Here is a 20,409-nt window from a genome sequence, read left to right as displayed (position 1 = left end):
AATACTAATAAAAATCTCAGCAGGTTTCTTTTAAAATATAATAAATTCATTCTAAAATATATGAAAGTATAAATGGCTAAGAATAACCAATGCATTAATTTTTTTTTTTTTTTTTTTTGGCAGGGTGCAGGGGATATAGGGTCTTGCCCTGTCACCCAGGAGGCAGTATAGTGGGATGATCACAGCTCATTGCAGCCTCAGCCTCCCAGGCTCAGGCGCTCCTCCCACCTCAGCCTCCCTGGTATTGCTGAGTCTACAGGTGCTCACTACCATGCCCCGCTAATTTTTTAGTTTTTATAAAGATAAGGTTTTGCCATGTTGTCCAGGCTGGTCTAGAACTCCTGGGCTCAAGCGGTCCACCTGGCCTCCCAAAGTGCTAGGATTACAGGCATGAGGCACCATGCCTGGCCTAAAAAAAAACCTTTTATTATGAAAAACTTAAAACCTCTTCCAAAGTGGACTGAATAGTATAGTGAACCCCCATGTACTCCTCAGTCAGCTTCAACTGTTATCAGCTCATGGCCAATTTTGTAGGATGTATATTCGTAATCATTCCTCCCCCTCTACTATTATTTTGGGTCAAATCTCAAACACTGTATGATTTTATCTGTAATTTTTCAGTAAGTACTTCTAAAACAGAATGCTGTCTTTAAAAAATAACCACAATTCGGCCGGGCGCGGTGATTCACGCCTGTAATCCCAGCACTTTGGGAGGCCGAGGCAGGCCGATCATGAGGTCAGGAGATCGAGACTATCTTGGCTAACACGGTGAAACGCTGTTTCTACTAAAAATACGAAAAATTAGCCGGGCATGGTGGCAGGCGCCTGTAGTCCCAGCTACTCAGGAGCCTGAGGCAGGAGAATGGCATGAACCTGGGAGGCGGAGCTTGCAGTGAGCCGAGATCACGCCACTGCACTCCAGCCTGGGCGACAGAGCGAGACTCCGTCAAAAAAAAAACAAGAAAAACCCCCACAATTCCATAATTATACCTAAAAATAATTATATAGAAAACACAAAATAAATGATTGATTTTTTTCCCCCTCAATTTGTCATTATTCCCCAAATTAGTGAGTTGGTTCATTGGCATCCTTCAGTGGTTACCAGTTCTGTTTTTATTTCTTAAAAATTATCAGTATAAACTCATGGATTTAAATATATTTGATATTCTAGTCTGTTGCAGTTATTCTTACTGGCCCATTTTCGACCAGCGTGAGCCTTTTCAAGTTAACTCCTGAATCCTTTTGATACAGTCCTAGTGGGTTTTGATAGCTTCTTCAGTATCTGATTTGACAAGATGTTTTAGACTTATATTGTATATTTCCTGTTGGTCATGGAATCAGCCATATCAGGAATGAAAGTATTCTGTAGAAAGAATCAGTATTGGTTTTACAGATATCGAAAGGATAATAAGGGAATATTGTGAACAACTTATAAGGCAATCAAATCAGTATATTCAATGAAATGGGCAAATTTCTTTTTTAAATGTAATTTTTAATTTTTGTGGGTACGTAAGATATTTTGATATTGGCATACTATAAGTAACAATAACATCAGGGTAAATGGGGTATCTATTACCTCAGGCATTTATCCTTTCTTCCCAGGGCCTTCTTACATTGTTAAGTATCTGTTTCCTAAGATGTCCAGTATCACAGACACAGCCAGGAACAGTGTGTCCTGCATTTAAAATACACAGTCCCTTCGTGGCTCCTATCATGCTTTTCTCTCTTGAGATTGTCCCATTCTACTCCTAACCGGGGTCTTATGTTTACTGGTTTATTATAAAGGATATTGCAAAGGATACAGATGAAGAGATGCATAGGGGAGGTATGGAGGAAGGGGACCGAGCTTCCATGCCTTCCCTGGGCGCACCACCCGCTAGGGACCTTCACATGTTCAGCTATCTGGAAGTTCCCCAAACCCTTTCCCTTTTGAGTTTTTATCCAAGTTTCTTGAAAGATACAAACTACTAAAGCTTCTTTAAGAAGAAATAAATAAGCCTATGTCTAGTAAAGAAATCGAATTTGTAGTTAAACCCTCCTCCCACCCCCGCAAAAAAAAACAGCTGTAGGGCCAGGTGGCTTCGCTGGTGAATTCTAAAGATATTGAAGAAAGAAATAGTATCATTCTACACAATTTCTTTACTTTTTAGAAAATAAAAGAAGTATAATTTCTTTATTTTTTAGAAAAGAAGAGGGAACGTTTGCGTATTTTATAAAGCCAGTATTACCTTGATACCAAGATGGTATATTACAAGAAAAGAGAACATCAGACACTGTATCCTTCGTGAACAGAGACCCCAACCCTAAACTAGACATTAGCAACTTGCATCCAGCAATATACAAAAAGAATAATACATCGTGACTAACTGTGATTTATTCCAGAAATACAAGGCTGGTTTAACATTTAAAAACTGGTCAGTGTAATTTACCACACTGACAGACTAAAAAAAAGAACCACCATATCATCGTATCCATAGATTCAGAAAAAGCATTTGACAAAATCCAATGTCCATTTATAATAATAATTAAAAAAAAAATCTCAGCACTAGGAATGGAACTTCCTTAACCTGATAAAGGGCATCTACCCCAAACAGCTAATATCATACTTAATATTGAAATAATGAATACATTCCCCCTAATACTGGGATTAGATAAGTTTGTCTGCTCTTACCACTTCTATTCAACATTATTCTTAACATTATTCTGGAAGCCCTAGCCAGTACAGTAAGGCATGAATGAGAATAAAAGACATATAAATTAGAGGAGAAGAAGCAAAACTATCTTTATTTGCTGTTAACATGATCATCTGTATAGAAAATCCTAAGGAATCCACCAAAAAGCTACTAGAACAAATGAACAAATAAGTGAATTTAGTATGGCATAGAATATAAAGTAAATATACAAATATAAAATAAATATATATATATGTATACTTTTTTCCCCCATGAGATAGAGTCTTGCTCTGTCGCTCAGGCTGGAGTGCAGTGGCGCCATCTCAGCTCACTGCAACCTCTGCCTCCCGGGTTCAAGCAATTCTCCTGCCTCAGCCTCCCAAGTAGTTGGAACTACAGGTGCCTGCCACCACGCCTGGCTAATTTTTGTGTTTTTGGTAGAGATGGGGTTTCACCATGTTGGCCAGGCTCGTCTCGAGCTCCTCCTGACCTCAAGAAGTCCATCTGCCTCGGCCTCCCAGAGTGTTGAGATTACAGGCGTGAGCCACTGCACCCGGGGGGGGGGGGGGGGGTGGGTGTGGGTGTGGGTGTGGGTGTGGGTGGGTGGGTGTGTGTGTGTGTGTGTGTGTGTGTGTGTGTGTGTGTAATGAAATCTCACTACTGCCCAGCTGGAGTGCAATGGCTGTTCATAGGATGATCATAGAGCACTGCAGCCTCAAACTCCTGGCCAGGCCCAGTGGCTCATGCCTCTAATCCCAGCACTTTGGCAGGTTAAGGTGGGTGGATCCCGTGAGTCCAGGAGTTCAAGACTAGCCTGGGACCAGGCGTAGTGGCTCACGCCTGTAATCCCAGCACTTTGGGAGCCGAGGCGGGCGGGTCACCTGAGGTCAGGAGTTTGAGACCAGCCTGGCCAACATGGTGAAACCCTGTCTCTACTAAAAATACAAAATTTAGCCGGGCTTGGTGGTGGGTGCCTGTATTCCCAGCTACTTGGGAGACTGAGGCAGGAGAATCTGAGGCAGGAGAATCGGCTTGAACCCGGGAGGCAGAGGTTGCAGTGAGCGGAGACCACGCCATTGCACTCCAGCTTGGGCAACTCTGTCTCAAAAAAAAAAAAAGAAAAAGACTAGCCTGGGCAACATGGCGAAACCCTGTCTCTACAAACAAGTATTAGCCAGGTATGGTGGCAGGCGCCTGTAGTCTCAGCTACTCAGGAGGCTGAGGTGGGAGGATTGCTTGAACCCGGGAGGTCAAGGCTTCAGTGAGCTATGATGCGCCACTGCACTCCAGCTTAGGTAACAGAACGAGATCCTGTCTTAAAAACAAAAACAAAAGCAAGGCCGGGTGTGGCTCATGCCTGTAATCCTAGCACTTTGGGAGGCCAAGGCAGGCAGATCACTTGAGGTCAGGAGTTTGAGACCAGCCTGGCCAACATGGTGAAACCCTGTCTCTACCAAAAAAAACCCAAAAATTAGCTGGATGTGGTGGCACACACCTTTAATCCCAGCTACTCGGGAGGCTGAGGTAAGAGAATCGTTTGAACCCCGGAGTTGGAGGTTGTAGTGAACAAGACTCTTGTCTCAAAAAAAAAAAAAAAATACTTTGGGGTTGTGTATAGGTAAGTAAAACAAGATTGGCAAACATTGATAGTTATTGAAGCAGGACAATGACTACTTAGGAATTCATTATATTTTCTCTCTGCTTTTATGCATGTTTGAAATTTGTGTATAACAAATAATAAGTTTTAAAAACATACCCTGTGGTTATTTAAAAAAAGGAAGGGGCTCTCAGAATGTACTGATAAAATGATCTCCAGGATTTAAGTGAAAAGGTAAAGTAGAACAATGTGTATAATGGGTTACTATTGGGGTTGACAAAGGGGAAAGAAAAGAATAAATATGTATTTGTTTATACTCATATGTTAGAATATCTCTAGAAGTCTTCACAAGAAGTGCCTCTTGGGACAGAGTTAAGAGAAAAGGCTTGCTTTTCATTATGTTTTTTTAATACCCTTTGAATATACACATTATGTACTATTAAAAAAATAGATGTTTGAAAAGAGTAGAATTAGGAAGGCGAATTCTAGACACATATACCTGTATCAATTTAGAACGATAGAATATGAATGCTGAAAGAATTTTAGAGATTTGGACCATCTCATTTTAAAACTGAAAAAGCTGAAGTCTAGAGATAATTTTTTCATTGCGTTTATGTGACTGATTGGTGTCAGAGGCAGACCTGTAACCCAAAGTCTCCTGACTGTCCTCCTCTATAAAGATGACAGTGTACATTTGTGGTTTAAACTTTGACATCTTAAATTAGATTGGATTGTGGTTAATAAGTTGATGCTACCTTGGGAACACAATACCTGCCCTTGAGTTTACAGTGAATGTCTTCTGTTTGAGCATGTATTATGGAGGCTATCATTTGGTACATGGCTTGGCAAAATCAGCATATTGATGAGCAGGGATTTTACAGTGTATTCCTGTAGTTCTAAGACTGTGGGAAAATTATGCAATTCATGGATGTCAGGAAATGTTGCTGTGGCTTTGTTTATTAAAATAAGCTCAAGGCCAGGGATGGTGGCTCATGCCTGTAATTCCAGCACTTTGAGAGGCTGAAACAGATGGATTGCTTGAGCCCAGGAGTTTGAGAACATCCTGTGGAACGCGGTGAAACCCTGTCTCTACAAATTATGCAAAAGTTACCCAGGTGTGGTGGTGCACACCTGTAGTCCCAGCTGCTGGAGTGGGTGGGGGGGTGTTGAGAGGATTGCTCGAGCCCGGGAAGTTGAGGCTGCAGTGAGCCAAGATGGCACCAGTGCAGTCCAGCGTGGGCGACAGAGTGAGACCCAGTCTCAAAAAATAATGATATAATAAAATAACCTCAAGAAACTGGAGCATTTTAAATGTTTCATTCACTTTATTTGGCTTTCAGAATTTTCCTAGGAAATAATGTTTGGCATTCTTCTTGGCCAATTCTAAGTCTTTTTTTTTTTTTTTTTTTTTTTTTTGTAGCGACAGGACCTCGCCATGTTGCCCACGTGGGTCTTGAACTCCTGGGCTCCCACAGTGCTGGGATTACAGGTGTGAGCCACCATGCCCACCTCCATTTATACATCTTAAATGTTTATTCTAAAATATTCAAGCCATACTCAAGGTTTTAAAGTAAAACACCTCATCCTTAGCACTGCCAATTGTACTGTACAGAGGCAATCTCTGTACACCCTGGGGACTCACTTAAGAATGATACATCTGTGTGTATATATATTTTTTCTATTACTTTTTTTTTTTTTTTTTGAGACAGAGTTTGACTCTTGTCGCCCAGGCTGGAATGCAATGGCGCGATCTCGGCTCACTGCAACCTCCACCTCCTGGGTCCAAGCAATTCTTCTCCTTCAGTCTCCGGATAGCTGGGATTACAAGCGCCCACCCCCACGCCCAGCTAATTTTTGTAATTTTAGTAGAGTCAGGGTTTCACCATGTTGGCCAGGCTGGTCTCGAACTCCTGACCTCAGGTGACATGCCCACCTCGGCCTCCCAAAGTGCTAGGATTACAGGCATGAGCCACCGCGCCTGGCCCTCTAGTTTTTTTTTTTAAAGACAGGGTCTTGCTTTATTGCCTAGGATGGAGTGCAGTGCACAGTCATAGCTCACTGTAACCTCAATCTCCTGAGCTCAGATGATCCTCCTGCCTCAGCCTCCGAAATAGCTGGAACTACAGGCATACACCACTAGGTCTGGGTAATTTTTTTTGTAGAGACAGGGTCTCTCCATATTGCCCAGACTGGTCTTGAACTCCTGGCCTCAAAAGATCTTCCCATCTTGGCCTCACAAAGTTTGTTTTTTGTTTTTTTTTTTTTTTTGGAGGCGGGGTGTAAAGACGAGGTCTCAATGTGTTGCCCAGGCTGGTCTCAAACTCCTAAGCTCAAGTGATACCCCCACCTCAGCCTCTCAGAGTGCTGGGATTACAGGGGTGAGCCACAGCGCCTGGCCACCAAAGTGTTGTTTTTTTTTTTTCTTTTTAAAATTTCTGTCAGTGTGCATCCCAAAGTGTTGAGATTACAGATGTGAGCCACTGCGCCTAGCCCCGATATCTGTGTAATAGTTTGTATCTGTGGAAACCTTTTCATGTTGTTCTAAAATAATCTTGTTGCTCCCAAGGTAAAAACTGTCAGAATATCTGTTCATAGCACAGTATGGTGTTTCTTTGTACTAGGCAGGGAATTTCCTCTTTGATTAAATAAGCAGCCTGATAAGCTAACTAAGGTGAAGCAATGTTTATAAGGCATTTTGTAAATTGACTGTTTATGTCTAGGGGTTCCTTCTTTTAGCATTTTTTTTTAGTTCGTCTGTAGCTAAAAAAAATAGTTTTAAATTTTTAAAATAACTATTAAAAATAGTAGAATGACTTTAAAGCTCTAGAAACTGAAACTTCTGTGCTTGGCCCTGTGATAATTTATTGATTTACTTTCAGCAAGTTATTTAACCTCATACTCAGCTTTACTCATCTTTTAAACATTTTATGGGATCATCATGCACAAGAACTTGTGACAGCTGTTCTTTAAAACACTGTGTAAAATGTAGTAAACGTCCATTTATCTGGAATCCAAACAAGTACAGATAATTACTCACTTTCATCTTGGCCTTATTTTTACGAAGGGACACATAAATTATTTAAAGGGCTCATCTGAAGATGCAATTTGCAGAGCATATCACAGATTTGATAGGATCTGATCCTGGTGCCATCTGGGGTACCAGCAGAGCACTCTGGCAGTATTGGCAGTGCTGAGGGGCTTGTGAGATGTCAAGGGAGTTGCATTGTTGGAAGCAAGATCATGTTGAGTGCTTTACTGTATGCAGTTGATTCTCCAGAAATCAGTAATATGTCCAGTCATGTAGTTTGTTAATCAAGATTTACTATGGCATAGATTATCACCATAGATAATCTAATTTCTTTTCTTTTTTTAATTTTTTTTGAGACGGAGTCTCACTCTGTCACCCAGGCTGGAGTGCAGTGGCGCGATCTCGGCTCACTGCAAGCTCCACCAGCCGGGTTCACTCCATTCTCCTGCCTCAGCCTCCCGAGTAGCTGGGACTACAGGCACCCGCTACCACGCCTGGCTCATTTTTTGTATTTTTAGTAGAGACGGGGTTTCACAATGTTAGCCAGGTTGGTCTCAATCTCCTGACCTCGTGATCCGGCCCCCTCAGCCTCCCAAAGTGCTGGGATTACAGGCGTGAGCCACCGCACCCGGCCTAGATAATCTAATTTATTTAAGGAGAGTATTTCCAGAACTTTAACCTAGGATCTCTGGAGTATATCTATGCCCACTATACTCTTGGCAGTAGGAATGGAGACTTGTTTGATACCAAGGTGGATGGTGGGTGGATAGGGAGAAAGGGGTCAGATCCTCTGGCCAGAGCTTTGCAAATGCCCATGTTCCCCTTGTGTTAGTCTCATTCTGGCTAGAAGATTCTGATACCATTGTTTCCAAAATCACCGTCGGTTTCCCTCTTAACTCCAGTCCCACATTCGTATAATTTCTCACTAGAAATACTCATTAGATGTCTCACTGAACCCTCAAATTCATATGTTCAGAGGATGATTTCACAACTCCTCTCTGTGATTCCCTCCTCCACTGACGCCTCCATATTCTCCTTGGAAGGCTGCTACACCATTGACCTAGCCCATATCCAAGGAGTCATATTCCCACGTCCTGTCAGTCACTTGGTCTTATAGACTCTTCTTTCTATGTATCTGGAAACCTATCACTTCCTTCCGCTTCCACCTCCTAGTGTCTTAATCATTTCTCAACCTGAATTACTGCAGGAACCTGCTCCATTAGCATGCTGTCCCATCTCCAACATATGTCAAAGTAACCTTTCTAAAACTCAAATTGGGTTTTAGAGGCCAACTCAGGAGGATCCTTTCAGCCCAGGAGTTCAAGACCAGTCTAGACAACATGGCAAAACACCGTCTCTGCAAAGTAAAAATAAAAAATATTAACCAGGCTTGGTGGTTAATAAATATATTATTTTAAAAATAAAAAATATTAGCCATGCCTGTTGTCCCAGTTACTTGGGAGGCTGAGGCAGGAGGACCACTTGAGCTCAGGAGTCCAAGGCTGCAGAAAGCCACAATTGCACCCTGCACTCTAGCCTGGGCAAAAGAGCAAGATCCTGTCTAAAAAAAGAGAAACCTTCCCATATCATTTCTCCGTTATGATCCATCCCGTACTCCCCAAGTCTGACTTGTTCTTTTGTTTCTTTTTTTTTTTTTTTTTTTTTTTTGAGACGGAGTCTTGCGCTGTCACCCAGGCTGGAGTGCAGTGGCGCGATCTTGGCTCACTGCACGCTCCACCTCCCGGGTTCACGCCATTCTCCTGCCTCAGCCTCCCGAGTAGCTGGGACTACAGGCGCCCGCCACCACGCTCGGCTAATTTTTGTATTTTTAGTAGAGACGGGGTTTCACTGTGTTAGCCAGGATGGTCTCAGTCTCCTGACCTCATGATCCGCCCACCTCGGCCTGCCAAAGTGCTGGGATTACAGGCGTGAGCCACCGCTCCCAGTCTGTTTCTTTTTTTTGAGACAGAGTCTTGCTCTGTCACTCAGGCTGGAGTGCAGTAGTGGGATCATAGCTCACTGCAGCCTCGACCTCCTGGGCTCAAGCAGTCCTCCCAACTCAGCCACCCCAGTAGCTGGAACTGTAAACATGCACCACCACGCCTGGCTATTTTTTTTTTGGCGGGGGAGGGAGGTTTCTGTTGTTGTTCCTTTTGTTTTTTGAGACAGGGTTTCATTCCCATTGCCCAGGCTGGAGTGCAGTGATGTAATTTGGCTCACTGCAACCTCCTCCTCCTGGGCTCTAGCGATTCTCCTGCCTCACCCTCCTGCATAGCTGGGACTACAGGCTCACACCATCGTGCCCGGCTAATTTTTGTTTTTGTTTTTGTTTTTTTTTGTAGAGACGAGGTCTTGAACTCCTGAGCTTAAGTGATCTGCCCGCCTCAGCCTCCCAAAGTGCTAGGATTACAGGCATGAGACACTGCACCTGGCCTAATTTTTTACTTTTATTTATTTATTTTTATTTTTTTGGTAGACATGGGGCTTTCACTATGTTGCCCAGGCTGGTCTTGAACTCCTGGCAAGTGCACCTCCTACCTCAGCCTCCCAAGTAACTGGGACTACTGGGTTTACAGGTATGAGCCAGTACGTCCGGGCAGGTATCTCTTTTCATTATCACTGTGGTATCCTCAAGCTAAGTATTTCTCACTCCGTATAATTACTCTTTTTTGGTCTTTCAGTAGATACTTAGTTCCTATAGGGCAGGGACTATGGGTTTCTTTTATATTTTAAAAATTTGTATTAAGCACTATTTAACCAAAAACCCCACAACAATTTCTAAGAAATAAAACAATGGTGTTCCTGCTGTATTTCTCCCTCCCTTCATTAAGTTTATCATTCCCACAGATTTCTTTATCATTTCATTGCACCCATGTCACTAATCAATACAGTGTTTTTTCTTCTTTGCCCGTGTGGAAAACAAGTTGTCACTGCACCACCTGTTGATTTCTGCCTGCTTTGCAGAGCCACCTATATCATGAATCCAAGAGTCTATCTATGGATGGGTGTGTTCTGTGGGTCTCTTTATCCACTTCTGCATAGATATCACCTGTCTCAATGACTAAAGCTTCAAAAAGGTCTGATACCTGGTCAGCTGGTTTCCCATTTTGATCTGCCTGCAAACTGCAGTGCATTTAATCTCTTCATCTCCAGTTCCTGGCTCATGATGATACTTAATGAACATTTGTTGAGTAGGTAATTTTTCCCCTTAGTGTGTTATTTTTGAAATCTTTTTGGAGCTTTTACACTTAATTTCTTTTCAGATAATTGTATACGTCAAAATCAAACTTCAGAATAAGAATTTACTGACCAGAACACCGTTTAGTACTTTATATGATAGGAAGGAGTAAAACCACTGGCTAAAGTAAAAAATTTTTGTGGGTGGGCACAGTGGCTCATGCCTGTGATCCTAGCACATTGGGAGGCCCAGGCAGGAGGATTGCTTGAGGCCAGGAGTTCAAGACCAACCTGACCAACATAGTGAGACCCCCATCTCTAAAAAATGAAGTTTAAAAAATTTAAAAATTAGCCGAGCATGGTGGTGTGTGCCTGTAGTCCCAGCTACTCAGGAGGCTGAAGCTGGAGGATCTCTACAGCCAAGGAGTTTTGAGGCTGCAGTGAACTTTGATCCTGCCACTGCGCTTCAGCCTGGGCAACAGAATGAGACCCTGTCTCTACAAAAAGCAGAAACAGAAACTTTTTTTTTTTTTTTGGTAGTAAATTTTCAATAGGTTGTCAAGGAAACTTACCGAGGAGAGCTATTTACCAGTAACAGTGTTTGCTTTGAAGTGTGGCTACAAACTAATGAGGCTTGCTTCCTTCAGCCTCATTATTGTAGTCCTAGTTCATATAGTCATGATTGAATGTGCAAAGCAATAACACTTGCTAGATTTACTAATTAGTATTTCACATTGATTGAAATTTAGAAATTGAATGCTTGTATTTTGTCAGAGGTTTCCTTTTCTTTGCTTTATCTTTGAAATATTCCAGTAAAGGTTTTTCTTTTGGACTGTAACCTCATTGGATGGCCTTAGTCAGCCTTTGAAGCAATGCTTAGGTTTATAATGGCTGACAAACACTTTACCGGGAAGTAAGGGAAGAAAGACTATGTGTTGTTATTTATACAACAAGTCACTGGAGGATTAACCCATTTTACTACTTTTTCTTCTTGAATCTTTTTGTAATTGGATAAATATGACTTAAATGCCTTTGTCTAGAGTCTTTGGAGGACTTTTTTTTTTTAACCTTGTAATTCGAATTAACTTACATGCTTATATTTGGGTTTATTTTCTTTTGATAAGGAATGTTTTAAAATGTAAGATTGGTCACAGTTATTGAAGAGAATGAGTGTGGCAGTAGTTTTATGATTTAGTAATATAAAACTTGGCCGGGTGCGGTGGCTCACACCTGTAATCCCAACACTTCGGGAGGCCAAGGCGGGCAGTTGACCTGAGTTCGGGAGTTCGAGACCAGCCTGACCAACATGGAGAAACCCCATCTCCACTAAAAATACAAAAATTGGCCGGGCGTGGTGGTGCATTCCTGTAATCTCAGCTACTCGGGAGGCTGAGGCAGGAGAATTGCTTGAATCTGGGAGGCGGCGGTTGCAGTGAGCCAAGATCACGCCATTGCACTCCAGCCTGGGCAACGAGAGCAAAACTCCGTCTCAAAACAAAGCAAAAAGTAAGGATAACCTTCTGGAAGGTTACTCCATTGAGGTGTAGACTCTGGGGGAAAAAAGTAGTAGCACTGAGTCCCTTCAGCTTTTTTTTTTTTTTGAGACGGAGTCTCGCTCTGTCCCCCATGCTAGAGTGCAGTGGCGCAATCTTGGCTCACTGCCAGCTCTGCCTCCCAGGTTCATGCCATTCTCCTGCCTCAGCCTCCTGAGTAGCTGGGACTACAGGTGCCTGCCACCACGCCTGGTTCATTTTTTGTATTTTTAGTAGAGACAGGGTTTCACCGCGTTAGCCAGATGGTGGCTCACGCCTGTACTCCCAGCACTTCGGGAGGCCGAGGCGGGTGGATCACAAGGTCAGGAGATCGAGACCATACTGGCTAACACAGTGAAACCTCATCTCTACTAAAAATACAAAAAATTAACCAGGCGTGGTGACAGGCGCTTGTAGTCCCAGCTACCCGGGAGGCTGAGGCAGGAGAATGGCGTGAACCCAGGAGGCAGAGCTTGCAGTGAGCCGAGATTGCACCACTGCACTCCAGCCTGGGCAACAGAGCGAGACTCCATCTACAAAAAAAAAAAAAAAAAACAATTCATTGGCATTTGGCAATCACCATTTCATATCTACTTTCTGAATACTTTCATTTTCCCCAAATAAAACCCTGTACCTGTTATGCAGTTGCTGCTCATTTTCCCCTTCCCCCAGTTCCTGGTAACCACCAATCTGGTTTCTGTTTCTCTGGATTTGCTTATTCTGCTTATTCTGCATATTTCATATACATGGAATCATACAATATATGGCCTTCTGTGCCTGGCTTCCTTCACTTAGCATGTTTTCAAGGTTCATCCATGTTGTAGCATCTATCAGTAATTCATTTTTTTAATGGCTGAATAATATTCCATTGTGTGTATAGGCCACATTTTGTTTATTCATTCACTCTTATTGGATATTTGAGTTGTTTTTACCTTTTGGCTATTGTAAATAATGCTGCTATAAACATTTGTATGGAAGTGTCTGTTTGAGTACCTGTTTTTAGTTCTTTTGGTTGTATACCTAGCAGTGGAGTTACTAGATCTAATGGTAATTTTATGTTTAACTTACTGAGGAACAACCAAATTGTTTTCCGCAGTGGCTGAATAAACCATTGTACATTCCTATCAGCAATGTACGAGGGTTCCAGTTTCTCTATATCCTTGCCAGCACTTCTTATGCTCTGTTTGGTTGATTGAATTATAGCTATCCTAGTGGGTGTGAAGTAGTATCTCATTTTGGTTTTACTTTGCATTTCCCTAATGATGTTGAGCATCTTTTCATGTGCTTATTAGCCATTTGTATATCTTCTCTGTAGAAATACTGTTTATCTTTTTATTGTTTTAGATACTGGACCTGTATTAAATATATAATTTGCAGATATTTCCTCCCATTGTGTAGGTTGTCTTTTCACATTCCTGATTATGTCCTCTGTTACACAGAAGTTTTTAATTTCAATAAATTCCAGTTTATCTTGTTTGCCCTTTTGTTGCTCATGCTTCATATCTAAGAATTTGGCATATCTTGCCAAATTCAAGATCATGACATTTTACCCCTGTGTTTTCTTCTAAATGTGCTATAGTTTTAGCTCTTACATTTAGGTTGTTGGTCCATTTTGATTTTGTATAAGGTCTGAGATAGTCCAATGAGAGGATTTTTTTTTTTTTTTTTTTTGAGATGGGGGTCTCACTCTGTGGCCTAGGCTAGAATGCAGTGGCTTGATCATAGCTCACTGCAGTCTCGAACTCCTGGGCTCAAGCAGTCCTGCCAAGTAACTGAGACCACAGGTGTGCACCACTAAGCCTGGCTAATTTTTTTTTTTTTTTTTTTTTTTTTTTTTTGTAGAGACGAGGTCTCATCATGTTGCCCAGGCTGGTCTTGACCTCCTGGGCTCAGGCAGTCCTCCTGCCTTGGCCTCCCGAAGTGCTGGGATTACAGGTGTGAGCCATCACACCTGGCTCTTGTAGTATCTTTTAACTGAGTATATATACATATCAACCAAAAACTACTGTGGATTTCATAGTATTTTATTTTGCATTGTATTAATCAAAGCAGAGCTTATAAATGTATTTGAAAAATAGTACTTGTAAGTTTAAGACAAGTTTTCAGTCCATGCCCTATAAGTGACTGAGTATGGATTCATGGATTTCCTTCCCATAACACCATGATCTTCTCTGAATCTACAGATCACATATTTTGTAGATGAGCATCAGAAGAATCTCTTATGACAGGAGCAAGAGGGACTGAAGATGAAGGTAGAGTTTCCAAGGGTCCATAGCTGCAGAGACCTCAAGGAAGAGGCTGGAGAAGACTGGAATGTCAGTAACTAGAAGGCAGTGGTGGAATCTATAAGGGCCAGAGAAGGAAGTAGCACTTCATTTGAGGCAACAAGGATGGTTGCAGAGTTTGGTTTGTAGGCTCACAGGTCATCATCAGAAAGTAATGGTTTAGGGAGCAGTTGAAGATTCCTTTAGTTTTGGAAATAATGCCCACTCAACTCAGCCTCCAAACAGGGAGTCCAACTGACTTTGTTTAGCATCTTTCCTACAGAGAGGGGTAAGTAAGGAAAAGGAACTAGGTAAATTCTAGATTTTTATTTCAACTCTGACCAGAATGCTGGCTAAGTCTTTTTAAAAAGTCCAGTTTTATTTTAGCTGAAAATGTGATGAAAGGGATTTTTCTACTTCTCATGTGGCCAAGAGAATTACGGTCCCTTAGAGTCTAGGGTGGTGTATTGTATTGGCCTGTGGCCATCTGATGGAGCAGGAACTGGGATACAGCTCCCAGTTCATGGGTGAGAAACTTGGAGGGAAAGTGTTGGACCATGATGGCAATCATGGCCAAGGGCCTTTTGTCTTCTGGCCAGCTTTTTCAGTGCTGACAGGCTCATCAGTGACAATCCTCTTTTTTTTTTTTTTTTTTAAAGTCTTTTATTCACCTTGTCAGGTCTGTGTTCAAAGGGCTCTAGCAAAAGGAACAAGGAGGGGATAAACAGAGCAGGTGATTGAGCATCTGAGGGGAGTGTAGAGATAATGGCCTTCAGATGCCCTTCTGCTTTTACTGGCTGATTGCCTCCTTTTTCAAATAGAAACGAAAGCTACTTTGCAAGAAGTGATTTGGGAAGGCATAAACAAAGAATGGGTCTTGGTTACTTTGACGTTTGTGGTGTTTAAACTCTGAATTTGTGTGGATGTGTCTTTTTGAATTTTTAACGCCCCCATGCAACCTTTGTGACTTAACAGGTGCTACTCGTGAGCAGTAGTCGCCATCCAGACAGATGGATTGTCCCTGGAGGAGGCATGGAGCCTGAGGAGGAGCCAAGTGTGGCAGCAGTTCGTGAAGTCTGTGAGGAGGTATGCATGGAGAAGAGAGGGCACAGCTGTGCCTCGTCATCATGAACCTGTCCTATCTGTGTAGTTCTTTAATATATCAGCACTCACTGAATAAATATACAGTCACAGAAAAAGGGCAATGAATGGTTATCTGGTCCCTCCTTTATTACCAGGTGATGGAGTTGTGACATGGTAATGTTAACCAGCACTCTATGCCAAACTTCCCATGACTTTTTATGCCAGACTTTTGTTACTTCCTGTGGATTTCTTCCAACACTGCCTGTTACCTGTGGCACAAAATCAAGAAGCAAATAGTTCCTGACCTCTAAGGAGTAAGAGGAACAGGCAGCATTAGTATAAATGACTCATTGTCATTAAGCTTTGGAGGAGGCCCTTGTTTTCCTGTGCTTATTGCATCCTAGCCATGGAACTGTGGCTAAAGCAGTGATTCTGTTAACCAGATACTGTTAATGGTACAACTTGAGAGAGAATAGTATCTTCTTTTTAATTTAGTCACATGATGTTCCACATACATGTGTTGAGTTCCTGGGCCATGATATCCTACTAGATACTCCAGAATAAATAGAAGAAGTAAAGTCATGGACCCTTAGTTCTCTTATTTCAAGAATTTACAGTCTGGGGGAAACTGAGAAACAGATTGCAATTCAAAACCCAGAGAAACGAAGTATTGTTTTTCCATAGCCTCTTGGGGTGACACCATGCTCTGCTCTTCTTGTTATCTCATTTAGGGCTCAAAACTCAGTTGTGTAAGCTTTATCGCCCCAGTTTACTCGCCCTGGCCACATAGGTAGTGCTTTTGAAATCCATTTCCTTGTTCCAGAGGGAATATAAGATTGATTCTAAGAACATATAAAAAAGCACTTACAACAAGTCTAATTCCTATGTTTCTTTTGGATCCAGCTTTTGGTGAAGTGCTCTTAGAATAATCTTACCCTTGGAATATCCAAGGAATTCTTTCCTCACTCTGAATTCCTACACTTACATTGGCTTATGTCACTCTCATTGTAGCATCTATCTTATACCCATAACTAGATTGTTCTCTCTGAGGGCAAAAATCACGTTTCCCATAAAAAATCCTTACTTTCCATGCCTAGTACACAGCTAGGTGAACAGAAAGTAATTAATACATGCTTCTTTGATAGATGGAACAATGGTTGGAACAATGCAGATGCTGAAGAAATACTCTAAATGGAAATTGTCAGAGTATAGAAAGTGATAAACATTGACAGAGAGGATGTGAGGAGGCATTCTTACAGTGGGTGGTAAGGAGGCTAACCCGGGTAGAACCAAATGGAATCAAGAGAGCGTGTAATGAAAAGAATATTGACGTGGGAATCCTGGTTTCTGTTACTGTCAGTTAATAGCTGTGTGACCTATGAGAAAATAACTTTAAACATCCTGGACTTTTGTCCTTCATTTGAATATCTTCCTTTTTACTCCATCATGGAGGGAGGGGAGGGGAATATGAGGTTCAAACGAGAACATGAGTATGAATATCCTTTGTGAGTTATGTATCACTCTACCACTTAGGATGTATGCAGCTGAAAATAATATTATGCCCCTTACTGTTCTGTAACAGGCTTATTATATCACATAATAAGAAGTCCCAGGTTGGCTGACTCAGCAGTATTAAGAGCCCTAGTGCTTCCCGTCTTTCTCTTCTGCCATCCTTGGTACTTTGGCTTTTGTTTGCGGGCTTGTCTCCTTGTAGTGACAAGATGGGTATCACAGCTCTGTCCTTACACATTCTTTTCAAATGCAGGACACACAGTTTCACCTCATGGGTCTCTTTATTTGAGAGAAAAGAAATTTTCCTCAAAAGATCCCCCAGCAGACTCTTTATGTCAGTGTTCCAGAGTTGCTTTGCATGCTTATGCTTAAACTTCCTGGCAAAGGGAATGTCAGTTCCATGTTTAAACTACTAGAGCCTTCACCATCTAGGATTTGACTTTGAGAAACCTCTTAGACTTTAAAGCAATTTAAAAGCATGGCCAGTAAGAGAAGATAAAATGTTTATTTTGTTAGAAATTTAACTTATATTGGAATGTGCCAATATATGTTTACTCTAAAAAAGAATGGATAGATAATATGTAATTTTAGAGTGAGAAAAAACTCATTATACAGGCCATAAAATCTCTGTCACAGCTATTTAACTCTGCCATTATAGGGCAAAAGTAGCCACAGACAGTACAATACATAAACAAATGGGCCTGGCTATGTTCCAGTGAAGCCTTATTTGTAAAAACTGTGGTGAACCATAGATAATCCCTGGTTTAAGCTCTTGCTACTCAGAGTGTGATTGATGGACCAGCAACATCAGCATCAGCCAGGAGCTTGTTAGAAATGGAAAATCTCAGACCCCAACCCAGATCTACTGTATCAGAATCTGATTTTAATAGGATCTCTGGTGATTTTGAGATCCTACTGCAGTAGAGTATTGAATTCTTACCAATGAGTGTTCTGAGAATTTCTCCTGATGGATCTTGTGGAGAGAAATGCTCTTTGAGGGATGGACTGTGGTTTGGTGGTCTCCACACCCATTCCAATGCTCTTCTGACATAGAGAGACTAGAAAGTTAAAAAGCACTTTTCCTAAACTCAGGTAAGGAATGCCACTAAGTCTCCTTGATGATATTTAGATATCCCCAATACAAAGCACTTGAACAAGATTGCTTTAGTCACAAGGAGGGCGTGTTCTGAGAGCAGCAGGCCCATCTGTTTTGGTGGCACACATTTAGACAAAGGAGATAATGGTTTTGGAATTGGCAGCTATAGTGTTAACTTCCTGATTTGGCTCTTGGCTTTTATTTGGCAGCTTCCTGATCCACCCCAGAGACAGCAACTCCCTTGGCAATCCAGTTCTGCAATGTGGTTTTAAGAATTGTTCTTGGAACCTTGGCCTGTGTTCCTTGAGCTCTCCTAATGATTCTGTAAACTATTTTTATCCCTTAATAAATCATTATCTTAAACTAATCAAGTTGGATTCTGTTGTCTGCAATTAAGAATCTTGACCCAACCAGATTCCCTGTGAATGATAACAGCTGCTTTAGTTGTATCAGACATTCTCCTCTGCTTGGCTGTGCTAACCCATCAAGGAATTGAGATGTCTTTGCAAAGCATCCCCCTCTAGAGAAGAGTGTCCAATGGCCTGTGAGAGAGCTGTCTGATCTACAGTGTGTCAGTAGTTTAATCAGGCAGACCTGTTTCTGTGGGAAAGTGAAGCTGTGACAGAATCCAGTTCAGAATCTGCACCTTCCTCATAGCTGTTTACTGATTGAATGTTATTTGTCCGTTCAGCAAATATTGAGTGTCCATCCATCTTGCACAAAACACTGGGCCACAAATTGGGGATACAGAAATTTGGGTTTTGCCATCATCACATAAGCTTAACATCTCACCAAGAATACAGAGTTAATAGGAAACTATAATTTGAAAATTAAACTTTGAGGGAACAGTTTGTACAGCATGCCGGGGGACTTGTTGGCAGAGTAGCCAACTCTGGCACAAAAGACTGGCTCCTAGGAGAATGTCTGGGTGGTTATAGACCTGCTCATTTAAGATTTTCCCATTTTGGAGGGACTTTGGGAATGCAGTAGGTAGTGTGATGATGGTCTTATATATGATATCCCCACATAAGGGAGATTAGATAGAGGAGGGATGAAGTAGCTGGTGAGCTTTTCTTTACTCTGAAGCAGAATTGGATTCCCACTTTCCTGTCAGACCTGGGATAATGCGGAATTAGAAGGGTGTAGACACTCCCTGAAGGGCAGGTATGATTCTGTACTTTGCATCCCTAGGCCTGAGGGCACCAGAACCTTTGCCTGACTCTTTCTGTAGGAACTCGGAGTTTGACTGTTCAAATAAGTGTGGTAGGGCCAGTTGGTGGGCCTAAACTGAATAATTTTGATTTAAATCCAGTTGGCTTCTGTAGGTTCTAAGGTGCTTAAGGCAAAAATGGTGTTTGAGAGTGACCATGCAGTTGTGTATTCAGACAGATTGTTACAAGACCTGAAATGGAGTGATGGTTCTGGAATAGAGAGAGGAAAAAGTTCAAAGACCTTGTGCAAAGACTTGATACTTGGTTTTGGGAGTTGTGGTTGGGATATCTCTGGCAGTTCTACTTTTGTAGAGCACATTTGGAATTTGTGTCTGTTTCAGGAAAGCTGACCTTATTTGTTGTCACTATTGCTGTTCTGTTTTTGAATGTTACAGTTGAGTTGTCCCTGGGTTATACAAGTGCAGCTAAGATATAGAAAACCAGATGTTTGCAACAGGAAATACATTGAGGGAGTAGGAAGGATATAGGGTACTGTACTTTTGTTTCCTGGAAATTGCATACTATCCTTCTGTAGGTAAAAGGAAGAATAGTGTGAAATAGGAATAAAATGATCGTGAAGCAAGGAAGTGAAAGATGCAGCCACAGATAATTAAACTACACTCCTCATGTTTAGTATCTTACCTAGCTCCTGTCTTGAAGGAATTCTGATCTTGAAACTTTATTCTCTCAATAATACTGGAATAAAGTATGGGATACGATGATGTGATTCTTTTCTGACTGCAGGCAAGCTCTGCCTGCCGTTCTCAGCCTTAAAGAATCCTTCCTGACTTTGAGCTAATTTTTTTTCTGCAGTCAGAGGAGAATCATATCATCATATCTCATATTTTATTCCAGCATTATTGAGAGGATAAAGAAATGTCTGTGAACTGCTTTGAACTTTAGAATAAGTATCCAAATAAAATGTACAAACAATAAAAATAAGAGAACATGTCATTACAAAAACAGAAACAGTTCAGTGGCTTCCATCAGAACAGAATGAAAGAAGTGGATTTTCCAGTTTTATCAACAGAGAATTAGACTTGAAATCAGAGACTTGAAATGTTGATAGATGTTTTTTATTGTCCTTGAAGGGAAGCTTTTGTAAACAAAGCACTGTTTAGAGATTTACTTAGTTTTCAAGATGTTTATGCTTTCAGATCTGATTTTTTATTTGTAAATGTAGGAGATTTTAATACCCACTTTTTGAGGGGCTTTGTGGATAATACCTCTATACCAA

General features: G+C 41.5%; 1 protein-coding gene across 4 annotated transcripts in view; it reads left to right on the top strand.

Moving 5' to 3' along the window:
* Positions 1-20,409, top strand: part of NUDT3 (nudix hydrolase 3) — a 112,891-nt gene that overhangs the window by 35,346 nt on the left and 57,136 nt on the right. For all 4 annotated transcript variants that reach the window (XM_054490174.2, XM_063666137.1, XM_063666138.1 and 1 more), the window contains exon 2: positions 15,246-15,356. In XM_054490174.2, coding sequence (XP_054346149.1) covers positions 15,246-15,356 — 111 coding nt within the window. The remainder of the gene's footprint in view (positions 1-15,245; positions 15,357-20,409) is intronic.

Source organism: Pongo pygmaeus, chromosome 5, assembly GCF_028885625.2.
Source record: "Pongo pygmaeus isolate AG05252 chromosome 5, NHGRI_mPonPyg2-v2.0_pri, whole genome shotgun sequence".
Classification (NCBI taxonomy): Eukaryota; Metazoa; Chordata; class Mammalia; order Primates; family Hominidae; genus Pongo; species Pongo pygmaeus.
The sequence above is the reverse complement of the archived record's forward strand: the minus strand, read 5'-3'. Positions and strand labels throughout refer to the sequence as shown.